This window comes from Cannabis sativa, chromosome 1, assembly GCF_029168945.1.
Source record: "Cannabis sativa cultivar Pink pepper isolate KNU-18-1 chromosome 1, ASM2916894v1, whole genome shotgun sequence".
NCBI classification, from domain to species: domain Eukaryota; kingdom Viridiplantae; phylum Streptophyta; class Magnoliopsida; order Rosales; family Cannabaceae; genus Cannabis; species Cannabis sativa.
In genome coordinates, this window is record NC_083601.1 from 32970095 (window position 1) to 32989286 (window position 19192).

General features: G+C 33.0%; 1 protein-coding gene across 1 annotated transcript; it reads left to right on the forward strand.

The window, feature by feature from the left end:
* The first annotated feature begins 1 nt into the window (after position 1).
* Positions 2-4093, forward strand: LOC115704106 (pentatricopeptide repeat-containing protein At5g55740, chloroplastic). The gene has a single exon (XM_030631326.2). The coding sequence runs from the start codon at positions 1159-1161 to the stop codon at positions 3649-3651; it is 2493 nt and encodes an 830-aa protein (XP_030487186.2). The 5' UTR covers positions 2-1158; the 3' UTR covers positions 3652-4093.
* The last annotated feature ends 15099 nt before the right edge of the window (positions 4094-19192 follow it).

The following is a 19192-nucleotide window of genomic DNA, read 5'->3' on the forward strand; positions in this document are numbered from 1 at the left end:
CTTACAACTTTAAGAACAGTGACAATTCATGTCGTAGCCAGACAAAACGCACAAAGATTAGGGAGCATGATTGATTGATTGATTTTACTTACTGTCATTTCAATTGAATGAAGTGTTTCTTTATTATTAATATTGCTATTGGAATTTGGAAGATGGACATCTGTTGCTTAGCAATGTCATTATATAACCACATTGATGTGCTATCAAATCTATCGAGACTATCACACGACAGGTTTTTGCTACGATGTAATGCCCCTACAAAAAGAAAGAGAAAAAAACACACAGATTGGGATGTCATAGCCGTAAAATGAAGAGAATTTTAATATTATACGGATAGATAGCAATGAGCCGATGGAAAATAAATTGCTGTTTTCAACTACTGTAATGGCTAAAAAAGAAGGTCCGTAATCAACAAATGCTCAGTAGAAAACAAGTGACTCAACAGCTTGTTTTGTTTTAGTGATTAGAAAATGTTTTGATTTCTGATGATTATAGATACTTTTGGATATAGAGAGAAACCAAGAATTTAAAAAACATAATTATCACCATCACCATGTGGCAATGCTTTGTGGAGTAGTAGCTGATACCGAAGAAGAAGATGAAAGAGAAGCTAATCACTCTCCTTCCTTACCTTTAAAAAAGAGACCCACAAAGATCGTCAAACCTCTGGCTCACAAACTCCAATGCACTCAAACATGTCATGTAGTCTTCGCCATGAAACTCCACTCTTTCCTTCTCGTCCCGCAAAATTCCCAAAACCAAGACCCGAACCCCCCATTTCTCTGAACTCGACCACCGAACCCTCATTTTCTTCGATAAATCCTCCTCACAATCCTTGCCAATGCCAAACTTCCCTGTTTCAATGCGAAAGATGGCTTGGTACGTTCTCGATTGGGGCTCACTTCAGTCAGGTAGGAATATTGAGTCTTGAGTCTTGACTAGCTAGTTTCCCACTAACACAAAGTAAAAATGTAATATATAAATCACGATGGTAAAAATGAAAATATTAAGACTGTTAGTATAAATGAAAATAGGTACACAAATGCCCTTCTCGCTGATGTGGCAGTAACGAGTAACGACTACTTTATACCATTATCTTCTTCTGTCTGTGTATGTGTTTCAGTGGCCATATCATCATCATCATCTAATTCTTCATGCATGGCTTCTCTTCCTCTTCCTCCCAATGCCAACCTTCAAACTCAATTATCTTTTTCCAAACCCACCCAAACCCTTTCCCCGAATTTTCATGAAAATCACAAAAGCTTTCAGCTTTCTTACAAATCTCACTGCCACCAAATCTCTTCCCTCTGCAAACAAGGCCAAATTCAAGAAGCTGTGGACTTGTTCACTAAAATGGAGCTCGAGAATCTTCAAGTCCAGCCTGAAATTTATGGAGAGCTTCTTCAGGGCTGCGTCTACGCTCGAGATCTTTCCACTGGTCAGCAAATCCACGCTCGGATCATCAAAAACGGTGAGTTTCTGGCTGGGAACGAGTATATCGAAACTAAGCTTGTGATATTTTACTCTAAATGTGATGCTTATAGTGTTGCGAGTCGTATGTTCCGAATGGTGAGCTCAAAGAACGTTTTTTCTTGGGCTGCCATTATTGGAATGAATTGTAGGATGGGTTTCTGTGAAGAAGCTTTGTTGGGTCTTCTTGAAATGCTAGATTCTGGGTATGTTCCGGATAATTTTGTTGTTCCCAATGCATTGAAGGCATGTGGAGCTCTTCAGTGGATTGGGGTGGGGAAAGGGATTCATGGATATGCTATAAAGATGGGTTATGGAACGTGTGTGTTTGTTAGTAGTAGTCTTGTGGATATGTATGGTAAATGTGGAGCTATGGAGGATGCACGGATGGTTTTCGATGGAATTCCTGAGAAGAATGTAGTAACTTGGAATTCATTGATGGTTGGGTATGTGCTAAATGGGGAGAATGAGGAAGCCATTAAGTTGTTTTATAATTTGAGAATGGACAGCGTCAAACCCACTCAAGTCACTATATCTAGCTATCTTTCTGCTTCAGCTAATATAGGTGCTCCAGACGAGGGCAAGCAAGGGCATTCGATAGCAGTTGTTGAAGGGTTAGTATTGACTGCCATTTTGGGCAGCTCTATCATCAATTTTTATTCTAAGGTTGGACTGATAGAGGATGCTGAGTTGGTTTTCAGTCAGATGGCTGAGAAAGACGCGGTCACGTGGAATTTGATCATATCAGGTTATGTGCAAGTTGGAAAGATTGACAAAGCTCTCGGTATGTGCAGGCGGATGAGATCAGAGAAACTGCGCTTTGACTCTGTAACGCTTGCATCTTTAATGTCTGCTTCTGCAGATACAAGTAATTTGAAACTTGGCAAAGAAGGGCATTGTTATTGCATTAGAAATAACCTTGACTCTGATGTGGTTGTTGCAAGTAGTATAGTAGATATGTACGCCAAATGTAAGAGGATTGATTGTGCAAGAGGAGTTTTTGACTCTGTAACCAAGGCAGATCTTGTACTCTGGAACACAATGCTGGCTGCATATGCAGAGTTGGGTCAAAGTGGTGAGACCTTGAAACTCTTCTATAAAATGCAGTTAGAAAGTGTGCCACCAAGTGTTATATCATGGAACTCGATTATTTTAGGATTTCTTAAGAATGGCCAGATTGATGAGGCCAAAGACATGTTTTTGCAGATGCAGTCTCTTGGTATTCAGCCTAACCTGGTTACTTGGACTACTCTCATCTCTGGTTTGGCTGAGAATGGCTTCGGCTTTGAAGCGATTTTTGCATTCCAAAAAATGCAAGAGGCCGGAATTAGGCCAAATTCACTAACCATTGTCTCTGTGCTCTCATCTTGCATAGATATGGCAATGCTGCAATATGGGAAGGCAATTCATGGATATGTAACAAGACATGTCCTTTGCGGCTCGGTTCCACTTGCGACTTCTTTAGTGGACATGTATGCTAAGTGTGGTAATATAGATAAAGCAAAGAGACTTTTTGATATGATTGAAGAAAAGGCGGTTCCCATCTACAATGCAATGATCTCCGGTTATGCATTACATGGTCAAGCAGTGGAAGCTCTTGCATTGTATAAACGTTTGGAGGAAGAAGGTAAGAAACCAGATTCCATAACCTTTACTAACGCCTTATATGCCTGCAGCCATTCAGGCCTGGTTAATGAAGGTTTGGAGCTTTTTGCTGATATGGTATCGAAACATCATCTGAAGCCTAGTATGGTTCATTATGGCTGCATGGTTAATTTACTTTCTAGGTGTGGGAATCTTGATGAAGCCTTTAGGCTTATCAACTCTATGCCTTTTGAGCCAGATGCACATATTTTTGGATCATTACTAGCTGCCTGTAGAGAACACAACAATACTGATTTAACAAAATATTTGTCTGAAAAGCTATTAGAGTTGGAGCCAGATAATTCAGGAAACTATGTGGCACTTTCAAATGCATATGCAGCTGTTGGACAGTGGGATGAGGTAGAAAATGTGAGGCATTTGATGAAAACAAAGGGCCTGATGAAGGTTCCTGGCTGTAGTTGGATTCAAATTGGAGAAGAATCTCATGTCTTTCTTGCAGGTGATCAATCACACCCCAAAATTGAGGAAATCAATTTGACATTGGCTTTATTAGGATCACAAATTTTGTGTACATAATTTTCCTACATCGATTCTAAACTAGCTTCATTAAAGAATTCTAGCTACACAAAGTGGCTACAAAGTTTATATTGGTGGTCAACTAGAAGAGTTTCTTTAGGTCAGTGTCTTCTGCCAAGTGTTGCTGACGACATACTATCTCGGACTTGTGTAATTACAAACAGCTCATGTACCATGTCAATGGCCAAACATTACCTTTAGAAACCATGCCATCAATGGGGACATGAATTTTGACTTGGACTTTGAAAGAGAAAGGATTTAAAAGATGTCCACACAATATAAGGTCGAAGTTGTATTTCAGAACACCTGCACCTTCACTTAAGAAAGCCATGTAAGTTGTTGCAAAGCAGAATGTGACATGCCTAGGCATTCTGTGCTTGTACAGCTTGTAGCAAGAGCCTCAAGTGTGATATTAATAATAGTCGCAAAATGATTCTGGAAACATGAAATCCCATTTCTTTATGTGTGTCCTAATTATTGTGGTATCAATAGAATCACAAGGACAAGAGCGGGGTCCTTACTCCTTATAACTAATCCCAAAACAAAAGGAATAATCAAGCAAAGAGAGGAAAAGACCAAGAAAAATTGGCAGGCAAGGCAATAGTAAGATGCTGGTAGTGTGCATAGTTATTTATGGCCTCATTTGCGTTGACTTGACATAAATAAGTGTTTGTGTTCAAGTGTCATCAAGGAGAGCACACACTCTTCAGTGGGACTTCCTATCATTAATGTAAAGTCTATAAGTGTTACTTTCTTCTTAGTTGATTTAAATTACTTATTCTTAACTGCAAGAAACTAATAAGAAAACACAGAGATTTACAAGCTTCATCAACCCTAAAAATTCATTTCAGACAACTAGTACTTGGGTTCCCTTAAACCAGGGTAATAACCTTCACTATGCATTAAAAGAATACACTATCCAGTTTCGATTACAATTGTTCAAAAGTAATCTACAAATAATTCATACTACCCTACTGATTTGAACACGAACAAATCAGAAAATCATCTAAGCATCCTTAAACTTCAGAAGCCAAGATCCCCTTGCTTCTATGCAGCTGAACTCCCTTCAGCAATGCAATCTGAACTCCCTTCAGACAAACACGATCACTGATTCTCCTTCAATCCACGAAGATCCAATCAGCTGACCTACAAGAATAACCAGAAAGACAAAGAAGGCAATTTTGCCCTAACAGAGCAAAATTACTAATCAAAGAAGAAGAGTTAGTTAGTTAAACCTGTAATCCCTGGTTATATACTAACAACTCTAATATAACAAACTTAACAGCTCAGCAATCAAGGAAGGACAACTGTCCACGGTTTAGACTTACTAAGCTGACCTGTCAAGATGAGACAAAAGAAAAAACAATTAGATTAAACTATCCACCAAATAGATGACCAGAGCAACACAATTTGCCACACAGAACATCTGGATCTTACAATTACCACTTTGGCCCTTTGCAAATGCCATCTGCAAGCAACCATTGATGCCAAATTAAATCTCAATTAAGGAATTGAAAAATGTTAGAAAATCTACTCATAATATTTCACTGTGTCCTCGTTATACAATTAAGAGCAAGGGTTGGAAATGAACCTTTTTTTGTTTTTCAAGATCTCTTGTTAAAAAGTGGTGTCCTATATTGTGTTCACCAATCAAAATTTAACACATTCATTAATTTTTTATTTATAAAAAAATTAAACCTCTAATAAAGTCAATAAAAATTTAACACATTCATTAATTTTTTATTTATAAAAAAATTAAACCTCTAATAAAGTCAATAAAAGTAGTTATCATATTTAATATAAATTAGATTAGTTGATGTGTCAAACTTTGATAGATTTAACACAGTATGAGACACTAAATTTTAATATGAGATTTTAATTCTTGAGAGGCATATGCAATGTAAGCGTGATAAAAAAACTTGCATACGTTGCATTTGTTGTTTGAACTATTGCGTTTTATTTATGATACGTATTGTATTTCAGGTATAGTTATAAAAATATGCTGGACTAGATTAAATTAAATTGAATTATTAGTTAAGATTGGACTAGATTGGATTAATTTTGTACTATATAGCATTTATTTATCTAGTATATAGGACTAAATCTCTCCTACCAAATTCTTGGAAGATATACTAAGATCTTCAAGGAAGAAGGATCAGATTTCCCCACATCCTTAACCAAAAACATCCATATCTACCTTAGCTGGATCAAACATCTTATTCTTCAACTGGATCAGAGTCAAAATCAAAGTAGCAACAATGAAGTGAAACCCAACTATCACCAAAACTTATTATATATGTGAGTATTAATAATTATCGTATCACCCAAATTCTTTTAATATTAATTATTTATTCCTATATATACTTGAATTAATTTATTACATCACAAAACCAACCCTATATAGTGCTAGGATAGTGGCCAGATTTTTTGTTTTTGATTTTTTTTTTTTTTTTGGTAAGAGCTTCTTAAAAGTAATTTTAAGTCGTATGAGAATTAAAAAAATAATAAACATATATGCACAGTTTAAAAACACTTTTGTGAGAAATTGGAATCTTTATGGTAAAAGTATATCTTTCTAGAATTAATGAAAACTGTAAGGAACATAACATTGTAGTAAAATCATTATTATCTCAACCGAACGGTGCTTTTTGCTTTTTTTTTTCTTTTTTCTTTTTTATTAAACACTTCTACTGTACTTCTATAAAGAAAGAAACAGAAAAAGTTCTCTTTAATACAAATTATTTAAACCTAAGTCTAACCAACAATGAAAATTAGAACCAAGCTCTCATCCTAGGCAACATACTTGAGAGCAATACTAATTTATAGACTAACTAATAATATATATTAGCTAGGGAATATACAGTAGCAAAAAAAGTTCAACCAAACTTTTCTAGTCTTAATTCTTTAAGTACTCATTCCCATATAGCATGCATGCACTAATATATCTTCCCATTTAATTAAATTAGAGATTCACAACAAAGAAGACAACTATTAATTATACGTACGTGATGAGAAAAAAAATACATAATTTTAATTATATAAATATATATGGCTTATTTGCGAGATCATATATAATATAAATACCTTTAATAACACTTTTCTACTCATGGACCCTTGACATATATATAAGCTGCTGTTATAGCTGACTTTCTTAAGTTGTTCCTCAAAACAAAATCAATGACAGCTAAAATTGTTGGAGCAAATTATTATCATTAAATTCAGTTCCAGATATGTTCGACTCTTATTCACTTCTCAATATTTAACTCGAACATAGTTTGCAATGTATATTTTAGCATATAGTCTATATATATATATATACATACCCACACAACATATAAAGTGTTCTATATCATGTAATTACTCTTTTAAAAATTATTAATTATTGTGTAAACATTAATTATATATATCCTAAATATATATATCTAAATAATATTTTCTTTTTAAAGAAATGTGTATAATAAGATGGATCATATCAATCTCATTTAATATATTAATATTTACAACGTGAGAATATTTTATTTTTTTGAGAGAAAAGAATATTATATGTGATTTCAAATAATAAGATGGATCATCAAACTCATATAATTATTAATTGGCGTGCTACTGAATCGATCAGTTTACCAATAAGTCGGTTTTAAATTTGACAAGAACTCTACGGCTACATATACACATAGAAGTGTAGAACCACAGTAATCTCATATATAAATTATTAGCAATATTGGCATCTTTGCATGCATGCATGCATGTGTTAGAACTAATTATGAATTTATGAATATGCATATAAATATAAATATATGGGTAAATACTATTTTAGACCCTGTATTTTACAAAAATTACCAATAATATTTTGTTTTGTTAAATGATAAAATAGACCATTTATTTTTTTAAATGGTAAAAATAGGACCTGAGCTTAAATTTTGAAAATTTTCTTTTTAATATAATCACCTTTAAGACAATTTCTAACACGAACAGATATAGAAAATGTAATTAGTTTTATCATAATATGTCTGTACACATTGTTATTAAATTTTATTTTAACAAAAAATTAGTTTAAATTTTTATTTATATAATTTTAAAAAATATGAAATCTATTTTATCATTTAATAAAATAAAAAATTTAATTAGTACCTTTTTTAAAACACATATGATATACCCATTCAAATAAAACATCTAGTCAAGTTGATTCCATGGATATACATAAACGTATAATAAGTAAGGGCCCGTTTGGTACGCAGGATTGGACTGGATTGAACTGAAAAGAATTGGATTGGACTAGACAAGATTGGATTATGCTGAAAGTAATCCTGTGTTTGGTTTAAGAATAGACTGAACTATTTTATTTATTTCCTTTTAGAAAAAAAAATAAATTAAATAAAAATATATAATAATAAATTAAAATTAAAATATATAATAATAAATAAATATAAATAAATAATTCGTAGCAAAAAAAATAATATATCATATACAATTAAGAATATATCATAAATATATAATAAAATATTTTGTCATATTTTTATTCAATAAATAATTAAAATACTTGAATAATATTTAATTGTTTATCTTAAACACTAATTTAATCACTAATTTAATACAAAAATTAATTTTTTAAAATATTTATATAAATTTTTTAGTAATTTAAAAATAATATATAATTTTATTGTCATATTTTTTTCTTAGAATCAATTTAAGTAACTATTATTTAATTAATAATATTCTAAATTTTAAAAACTTATGTATAATAATTCAAAATTATACATTTTTACTAATTTTAATGAATAAGTTTTTGATAAAAAAAAATGTATAAATAAATGTGCGATAATTATTTTCTTTAAATTCTTATTAAATTTAAAATATATTAATAAAATTTAAATTAAAAAAACGATAAAAAAAAAAAATCTCACCTGCATGGGATTATTTATCCCATCCAGCAGGATGGGATAAATAATCCCAATGAGGTTAACTGGATTAGTTATCCAGACTTCTAACATGCTCAAACACTGGATTGGATAAATTAACTTGTCTAATCTAATCCAGTTCTGCGTACCAAACAAATATTATGCACGTGATTGACGTATATATAAATTGGTGGCTATTATTAGATTAACATTTAAAACTATAAAAGAATTCTTAATTTATTATTGTGGTGAGCTCCCAACTAACACCAACCGCCTCACCCTTAATAAGCCATATCTTCATCACTCATAGATTGCTTATTTTGTAAGTACCATATAACTATGTATAAATATATATACATTTTTATTGCATGGTCCAAACTCCAACTCATCGTACCATAATTTGTCGGCACCTACAAACCAACTTGTATAAAAATATGTATATATATATAGATATAAATATATATATAATAACAATAAGTTAGACATATAATTTTAATAAAAAAAAGTAACAATAAAAATTATTTATCTTATAATTTTGTTATAATCGTATTTTTTTTAGCCATTAAATGTTAATTCAAAAACACAGCAACATATTATTAGATTATATATTAAATAAGTTAAAAAAATATGTCGCTGCGTGTTTTTGAGCTCACACTTAAAAGACTTAATTGATACTAAATAACCAAAAATTAATACGATTACAACAAAATTATAAAATAATGTACTTTTACTATCACTTTTTTAAGTAGGATCATATATGTAACAATTATAAATGTTAAAAAGGTTTCGTTTCAAATATCATTATATTATATCATGAATACAGTACATATATATATATTTATGAAAAATTTACATGTGAAATTTTTTTAAAAATTACAAAATACATTAACACAATTTTTTTTTTTCATATTTTTACTCTTTGAATTTTTTATTTATAAAAATATCTTTTCAGTAAAAATAAAAAATTATTTTTTATTATTTTTTAATTTATTTATAGTTGTTATGATGTTTTTTTATATATATATAGTTTATTTATAGTTGTCGTGAGTTGATTTCTCTTTGTTTTTAGTTATTTTTAATTTTTGTTGAACAACGTATATTTTTATAATTTTAAAATTTTACAAACATAATTTTATAATTAAAAATTTTAAGTCATAAAATTATATATAAAAAAAAAGTATTTTAAAAATTCCCTTTATTTATTACAACTATAAAGATTATTATTTTATATCATTTCATACTTTTTTTTTTCTTCCTTTAATTGCTATTTATTCTTTCCTCAAACTATGGGCAGGTCGATTATTTAATTGATACAAATTGATGTGGAGTATCATGTGGAATTAATAGTGATAATAAAGTGAGTAAGACAATTCTTAATTGGTGTTTAAAGTTTATATTAATTCCACCGGCGGATGAGGGCTGCGACTGGCTGGGGAATGGGGGCACACTAATAAATGCAGTTGATTAGCAATATTCCATTTCTAAACCAATTTATTGTAATTAATATATACTACTCTCAAACCTATCAACACATAAAATTTTCAGAATTTTTATTCAATACCACTTGGTGCCAATTATTATTATTAACAACATGTAGATACTAAAACAGAGTTCTGTTGACATTTTAAAGTGTCCAACACTCATATATAGTGATGTGGTATATATATGACATGATAACCGTTATGCCAATTAACAACATGTACATACTAAAGAAGTATTGTTATATAGTATTTTTTATAATTATTTTATCAAATTAAAATATAGGTGAACAGTGAAATATACAAATGGGAATACGTTACTTTTTATGATATCTCTAATGAAGACGTCACCTAGAGTTAAAATATGATCATTTAATAATAAAAAATATGTTTTGTGTCAAAATATAATGTAAATTTGTCACATAAATTGTAACAAATTTAACACAATATATTTGTTATAAATTAATATAAAATTGTATCATCATAAATGTATAATTTTATTATTTATTTTTATGTCACTTTTTATTATTTTATTAGTATATTTTTTTCAAAAATATTAGTATATATTTAGTCATATAGCATCAATTATGGACTATTTATATTTTAATTTTATTGTTTGACTTAATAAAATTAATGATAAAAAATTATTATTTTTATATTTTTAATAAAAATATTTAATTTTGAAGGAGTTGAGCAGAGAAAGAAAAGAGAAGAACAGAGTTTGTTCAATGCAGAGAGAAAAATGCAGAAAAGTTCAATTCTATTAATGATCAACTGAGAGTTTATATACACAGCAATTACAACAGAACCAAACTAAAAATAACAAGAAAAGCTAACAAACAAAGTAACAAAAATAACTAATACAATACTAACCAACTGTCAGAACAGTTAGTTAGTTAACATCCCCCCTCAAACGAAAAGGGGAAGACACAACTTTGAGTTTGGTTTTCAAATAATGAAATCTGTCGTCTTTAGGCAAAGATTTGGTCAAGATGTTAGCAACTTGATCCACAGAAGGAACATATCGAACCGAGACTTCATTATTTAGAATCTGATCACGCACAAAATGTTGGTCAATTTCAATGTGTTTGCAACGAGCATGGAAGACAGGGTTGGCAGCAAGAGCTGCAGCCCCTTGATTGTCAACCCAGATGATGGGAACATCGGCTAAAGTCACCTGTAATTCAGTAAAAAGTGACTGAAACCACTTCAGTTCAGCTGCTGTGTTGGCCAAGGCACGAAAGTCAGACTCAGTGGATGATCGAGCCACGACAGGCTGTTTCTTAGCAGACCAAGAGATGAGATTTGGACCAAGAAAGACAGCGTAGCCTCCGGTAGAATGTCGATCATCAGGGCAACTTGCCCAATCAGCATCAGAATACGCTTCAATAGACAATCTCGTTGCTGGTGTGAGCTGCAGGCCGTGAGAGATGGTGCCTTTTAAGTATCTCAGCAATCGTTTACATGCTTCCCAATGAACCACAGTAGGAGCATGAATAAATTGAGATAATTGTTGATAATAAATGCTACATCGGGCCTTGTTAAGGTCAAATACTGTAATGCCCCAAGTGTGCTACGGTAGAGAGTTTTGTCCTCAAATGGTAGACCCTCTGTTAAAGCCAATTTATGAGCACTACTTGTAGGATTTGAGCAAGCTTTTGCACCATCTAACTGAACCTTTACAAGAAGGTCAGTTATGTACTTGCTTTGAGACAAGTACATAGTATCATTGTCTCTATGAATTTCAACACCTAGAAAGTAGTGAACTGCCCCCATGTCTTTAAGTGAAAAAATAGCATTTAGATGAGTAATAAGCTGCTGAATGAGAGTAGGATTAGGCCCGGTTATTAGAATATCATCTACATATACAAGGAGAATAATTTGAGTGGAACCCGAGCCATATATGAACAATGATGTGTCAGCCTTTGAAGCTTTAAAACCCCAACCGAATAAGGTGTTTTTGAGTTTGTCATTCCAAGCCCTTGGTGCCTGCTTCAATCCATATATAGCCTTGTTCAATTTACATACATGATTAGGATAGAGAGGATCTTCAAAGCCCTTAGGTTGAATCATATAAACTGTCTCACTCAAGTCTCCATAAAGAAAGGCATTGGAGACATCAAGCTGCCTTACTTCCCACTGATATGTTACTGCTAGAGTAAGAATTAATCTAACAGTAACTGGTTTTACCACAGGGCTAAAAGTCTCTGCAAAATCGATCCCTGGCTGTTGTAAATATCCACGTGCAACAAGTCGAGATTTGCATTTGTCTAAGGTTCCATCAGCATTTAATTTCACTCTATAAACCCATTTGTTATCAATTAAAATCATATGAGACTCATAGGGCACAAGAGTCCAAGTACCTTGAGCTTTGAGAGCTTTGATTTCAGTTGACATGGAACCATTCCAAACTGGATCACGAAGGGCAGATTTGAGAGATTTAGGCTCTCTAGGCAGTTTGTATTCTGGCAGCCTATGTTTAGTTGCAAGATAGGCTTTTGGCTTATAAATGCCTCTCATAGACCGAGTGATCATGGAGTGAGTACGAGGGAGATTACTAGCAGGCGATGCAGAAAATGTATTGTCACTATTAGTTACTGGTGCAGGCAAGGTAGAGACCGATGTGGAAGAAGAGACAGATTGAAGGTCATGAGTATTAGAGTGAGCAGGCAAGATAGCAGTATCTACATTAGCAGTAGGCACACAAATTGCAGCAGTGTCTATAGTTTCACGAGTACCAGTATCTATATTAGCAGTATGTTCAGTTGCAGTGGCTATATTAGCATGATTCCCAGACTGTTCAATAGCAGTATCCACACTAGGCATTGCAATAGGCTCAGGGACAGGATTAGTAGCAATATTATGAGCTCCAGTAACAAATTGCATAGTAGAATATAATGGGGCCTCAGAAGTTACCTTGGATGAAGGGGCAGAAGTCTTGAAGGCAGGAAAAGAAAGCTCATCAAAGACAACATTTCTAGCAATAAAAATTCTTCCAGCAGCATTTTCACACAAATAACCTTTGTGTTTTGGAGAGTATCCTAGAAAAATACACTCTTCAGACCTATACTCAAGTTTGTGATGATGATAGGGTCTCAAATGTGGATAGCAAGCACAACCAAATGGTTTGAAAACACTATAATCAGGTTGCTCATTGAATAGACATTCATAGGGACTAAGATTGTCAAGAACTGGGGTAGGCATTCGATTAATGGAATGAGTGGCACACTGAAATGCATACCACCAATAAGAAAGATCAAGATTAGCTTGAGCTAGAAGAGTTAAACCAGTTTCAGTAATGTGTCTATGCTTTCTTTCAACCCTACCATTTTGAGCATGACTATGAGGACAAGGTTGTTTGAAAACTATGCCTTGGTCATTTAGAAATTTTTCAAAAGGCCTATACTCCCCTCCCCCATCAGCTTGAACAGCTTTAATTGGTAAATTAAACTGTTTTTCAACAAGACTTTTAAACCTAATAAAAGTGTCAAAAGCTTGAGATTTCATAGTGAGAGGAAAGATCCAAGAAAACCTACTATAATCATCAACAAAAACGATATAGTATTTGTAGTTTTCTTTGGAGGGAACATGAGAAGGTCCCCAAAGATCCGTGTGAACCAAAGCAAGAGGTTGATTAGCTCTAGATTGAGATAAAGGATACGACAGTCTATGATTTTTGCCAAGTTGACAAGCCTTACAAAATTCCAGATTTTTAAGAGGGCATGGGATATTAATTTTGTGCAAAATTTTGCTAAGTGTTTGGAAAGAGGGATGACCAAGTTTCTTGTGCCAATTATTAATATCTTTAGTAGTGTGAGACAATAAGACAGTAGGATTTGGAACACAAGAGTAAGCAAAACAAGATTCTTTATTACTTTGCTTAGTACAAGAGGAAGAATCAACATTAGTACAATAGTGATTACAACACTTAGACTGATTTAACAAAGGCTGAGATGAAATGTCTGAAGTGGCCAAATGCACCTGCAGAGCAGTGGTAGAAAGACTAGAGCTATCATCTCCAAGGTGATAAAGCCCATCTTTGATTTTCCCTTTAAGCAAGACTGCCCCTATTTCCTTGTCCTTAACAAAACAACAAGTTTTATGAAATTCCAAGAAAACATCATTGTCATGAGTTAGTTTAGAAACACTAACTAGATTCTTAGTTATTGAAGGAATGTGCAAGACAGATTTAAGATTTAAAGATTGAGAATTAGAGGAGAGGGAAGTTGTACCAATGTTAGAAATTAGCAATTTCTTACCATTAGCAACAATAACTGTCTCATTACCAGCAAAGGGAGTAGCCGACTCAAGATTATCAAGAGATTGAGCAATATGATTGGTTGCACCAGAATCCACATACCATCCAACATCATCTCCAAAATCAGGTACAGATTGAGCAACAAAAGCCTGAGGATCATACTCGAAACTCTGTTCAGTGAGATTAACCTGAGGCTGAGCAGCAGAAGCCTTAGGTGTAACCCAATTTCTATCAAAACGATAGTGGCATGTGGCAGCATTGTGCCCAAACTTCATACAGACTTGGCACAAGGGTCTGTTATTATTGATAGGCCTGGAGTTATTTGTCCGATTGAAGAACCTGGAGGAGTTTTCAGAACCTTGTCCCTTTGTAGAACTATTAAAGAACCTGTATTGACCATTTCTTGAACCAACAGAGAGATTTGCTGCCATTTTTGCAGAAAGATCCAGCACAGATGAATGTTTTTCCAGTCGAGCCTCATGGGACATCAAAAGAGCTTGGACTTCTTCAAGGGAAAGAGTATCACTTCGAGAGGTGATGCTGGAAACCACAGAATCGAACTCGGGACCAAGTCCATTGAGAAGATGTAAAACAAGATCAAAGTCATGAACGGGTTGACCCGCAATAGCCAAAGAATCACAGATAGATTTGATCTTATCAACATAATCTGAAATGGACATGTTACCTTTCTGCAGATTCGTTAGTTGACTCTTAAGTTGAAGGAGTCTTGCTTTAGATTGGCTAGCAAATTTCTGCTCCAAGACTCGCCAGACCAAATTCGATGTATTGTAACATGCCACAGTAGCCAAGATTCCTTCTGTCATGGATGATCAAAGCCAAGACAATAGTAATTGATCTTTACGCCTCCACTGCAAGAACTGCAGATTTTCACCACCATTGACGAGTTTTTCCGGAGGAGCTTCATTGCTGAAAAGAAGATTGTCGAGGTCATGACCTATAACAGTAGGAACTACTTGCGATTTCCAGGAGAGAAAGTTCGTGCGATTGAGTTTCAGTGTCAAGGAAGCTGTCAAAGAATTTGAAAATGGATTCCATGGTGGTGTTGTCGAGGAGGACTGAGCAGGCACCACACCAGGATCTGAACCTCCAGCTTGAGACGAGTGGTCACCGGAGGAAGCCATTGACGCAAGTCAAGGGCTCTGATACCATGAAGGAGTTGAGCAGAGAAAGAAAAGAGAAGAACAGAGTTTGTTCAATGCAGAGAGAAAAATGCAGAAAAGTTCAATTCTATTAATGATCAACTGAGAGTTTATATACACAGCAATTACAACAGAACCAAACTAAAAATATCAAGAAAAGCTAACAAACAAAGTAACAGAAATAACTAATACAATACTAACCAACTGTGAGAACAGTTAGTTAGTTAACAAATTTTACATCAAATTTTACGATATAAATTTACTGGTTGAATTAAATATTATGAGTTCATATATATTTACATTTATATATATATAAATATATATAAATATATATAAATATATATTAAACCATGTAACAAGTCAATAAATTCACCATTCATGTATAGCATTTTTCATATTGTGTGTATAATAATTACTGAAAAATCAATGGAAAATTTGATTTTCTATACTTAAAAAATCTTAATATTTTATTTTTAAACCAATACATTTCAAACTAAGAAAAATATGACACTTTTATCTAAAACCTAGAAATACCCCTCTCATAACTCTCTCTCTCTCTCTCTCTCTCTCTCTCTCTCTCTCTCTCTCTCTCTCTCTCTCTCTCTCTCTCTCTCTCTCTCTCTCTCTCTCTCTCTCTCTCTCTCTCTCTCTCTCTCTCTCTCTCTCTCTCTCTCTCTCTCTCTCTCTCTCTCTCTCTCTCTCTCTCTCTCTCTCTCTCTCTCTCTCTCTCTCTCTCTTCCTCTGTCTGAAATCAAAAAAAAAAAAAACATACTGGTCCGATGGTCGGACCATGGGGTCCGAATGGTCCGACCATTGGACCGATTTTTTTATTTTTTTATTTTTTTTTGCGATTTCAGAGAGAGGAAAAGAGAGTGGGGCTGAGGGGGTGCGAAGTTTGGGTGGTCCGAGAGAGGGGGGCTGGGTCGAGGGTGTTGGTGCGGGTGGTCAGAGGTGGTGGTGAGGGTCGGAGGTCGGAGGTCGGAGGTCGGAGGTCGGAGGTCGGAGGTGGTGGTGAGGGTGGGCGGTTGTGGGATGCGAGATAGAGAGAGAGATGATGCAGAGAGAGTTTGAGGGAAAGAGAGAGAATGGGTTTGAATTGTGAGGGGGAATTTTTGAGGTTTTGAAAAAAATGTCATAGTTTTTTTATTTTGAAAAGTTTTGGTTTAATAATAAATTTTTTTAATTTTTTAAGTATATAAAATCAAATTTTCCAAATCAATTACCATTTCCAAAACTAATACGTTTATTGCATTCATTATTATTTCTTAGTTGACGTCTGTCTACGCGCGACAACATAATTTAGAAGGATAATTTTGTAACAATCAAAATCTGCCGTTTTTTATTTTTTTTTTTTCCACAAGATTTGAACTACTTGAAACTTCCTATTTGTTTATACCATAAACTAAGCCTATAACCATATATGAATCTGTAGTTAGCGACGACACAAATTTAATAATTAATATATTTAGAATAGTTTGCAGCATAAATACTCAAATTTAACTTCTAATTGTAAATAAATACTAAGTTTAATTTTAGCGACAATAATACCTAAATTATATATTTTTAGAATTCTGTAAGTGTACCTAATATTATTAAATATTAAGTAAATTGTCACGTGACAATCTTTGATTGGTCAAGGTTATAAATTTTTATTTTTTTTAAAAAAATTAATTTAAATATACTAATAAGAAAATGACACGTGATAAAAACTTAACATATAATTCAGGTACTTACAGAGTTCTAAAAATATATTTTAATGGGTCAGCCTTAGGCATAGGTGGCCTAGGCCCGCGCTTAGGACCCACGATCATTTTAGGGGCCAAAATTAAAAAAATACCTTTTAAAAAAGGAATTATTTCACAAAAATATAAAAATAACAAAAAAAATTTCAAAAACACAGTTTTACGAAATTTTAAACATTTTTACAATTTTTTTTATTTTATTTACATAAAATACGATCATTTATGTTGTAATCTTGATCTTGTTAATTTGTTGTTGATTTTTTGTTATCTAGGTATGTTATTTTTTATTGTTATTTTCATGTTATTTTCATGTTACTTTTATGTAGTTTTCTTGTTGATCTTATGTTGTTTTCGAGTTATTTTTGGAAAACCGTAAAAATGTAAAAAAAAAAAAAACATTCTTTAAATGTAAAAATGTAAATATTTTACAAAAAATGGTGCCTTAAGTAATTATTCCTTTAAAAATATACTTAATTTTTTAATAATTCTTAAAAATACAATTTATCCTTATTAATAAAGGCCAAAAAAAATTTTTTTACCTATAACCTATTTCAACTCAAGGCCGGCCTTAATATTATTACTACAAAAAATTAAACTTACATATTTATTTACAACTAAAAGTTACACGTAAGTATCAAATTGCATATATTTATTTAAGTGGTTCATTTGGAAATTCATGTAGTTTGAATAACATGCATTATTTAAGTGGTTCATTTGGAAATTCATGTAGTTTGAATAACATGCATATACACCTATATATATATATGATAAATACAAACTGTCATGTACGTAAGTATTCTCTAGTCTCCAATTGGATAAACTATTACGTATCAAATGAGAATACATATATGTGAAAATTCAGGTATTTTTGCAAAGTTTGAAAAAATTTATGTATGTATGGGCACATTTAACTACTAACTACTTATTACTAGTGTAAAGTCCTTTTTTGGCAAGTTAGGTGACAAAATAATTTTTCCTTTTTATGGTAAGATTGCTATGCATTAATTTTCGAAATCTTACCTCTTTTATTCGGTTATAAGTTGCCATTTTCCTTGTTTGGAAAGTTGCACTTTCAGCTGAACTTTCCTTTGTTGAAAACTTCTCAAAAGAGAAGAAATTCTCTTTTGGAAAGTTGTCCTTTTAAGGGAAACCTTGATTATTGCCTTTTCCTTTTTAATTTCGATTGTATCTTGATACAATCAGAATATCTAATCTGTTTTTGGCAGGAATCAAGCTTTGAAAGAAGATCGGACCCGATTTTAGTAAGTTTCCCGTTTACGGCGTATCCGCTTCGTCGACAAGAACCGAATCTGATGTAGCAGATCGTGTTTGTTTTTGGAAAGTTTTTATACAGCTGCTAATTCGAACTTGTGGTTGCCTCTTTGGTTTCTATGATGTATAAATAGAGCCTAGAGAGCAACCATTCGGATTACCTCTTCCATTATTCATTTTTTGCATTTATCTTTTGTGAGAAGAGAGTGTTTCTTTGTTTTGTGAGAGCCTAGTTGTTCACCTAGGTTCTAGTTGTTCTATTTCTGTTCTTACTCTATCCTAGAGGTTGTGAAGAACTACTTGACTGAACAAGAGATTGGTCTTCGGGAGAAGACTTGATAAAGCCTTACTTCGGGAGGAAGTAAGCACTTGGTCTTCGGGAGAAGACTTGCTAAAGCCTTACTTCGGGAGGAAGTAAGCACTCACACTTCAAAGACGAAGGGAGTTCGGGCTTGAAGGTGTTTCAAGAAGTCAGATTCATAAAGTGGATTACAAAGGATTGCGGCAATACTTTAGAGGGAGTCTAAACTTGTTTAAGTCAATTGTCTTTGTAATTTTGATACTTTATTAATTGATTTCATTCTCTGGGCGTGGCCCCGTGGACTAGGAGTGTTCGTGAGAACACTGATACCACGTATAAATCTCTTGTGTCAAGTTATTTATTTTTCTGCAAATATTTTATATTCGCTCGTTCCGTTTCTTTGTAGTAATTACTGCCGCCGCAAACGCTTACAGT

Excerpts from the sequence above, each read along its gene's own strand:
- LOC115704106 (XM_030631326.2), top strand. The coding sequence starts at position 1,159 with ATGGCTTCTCTTCCTCTTCCTCCCAATGCCAACCTTCAAACTCAATTA.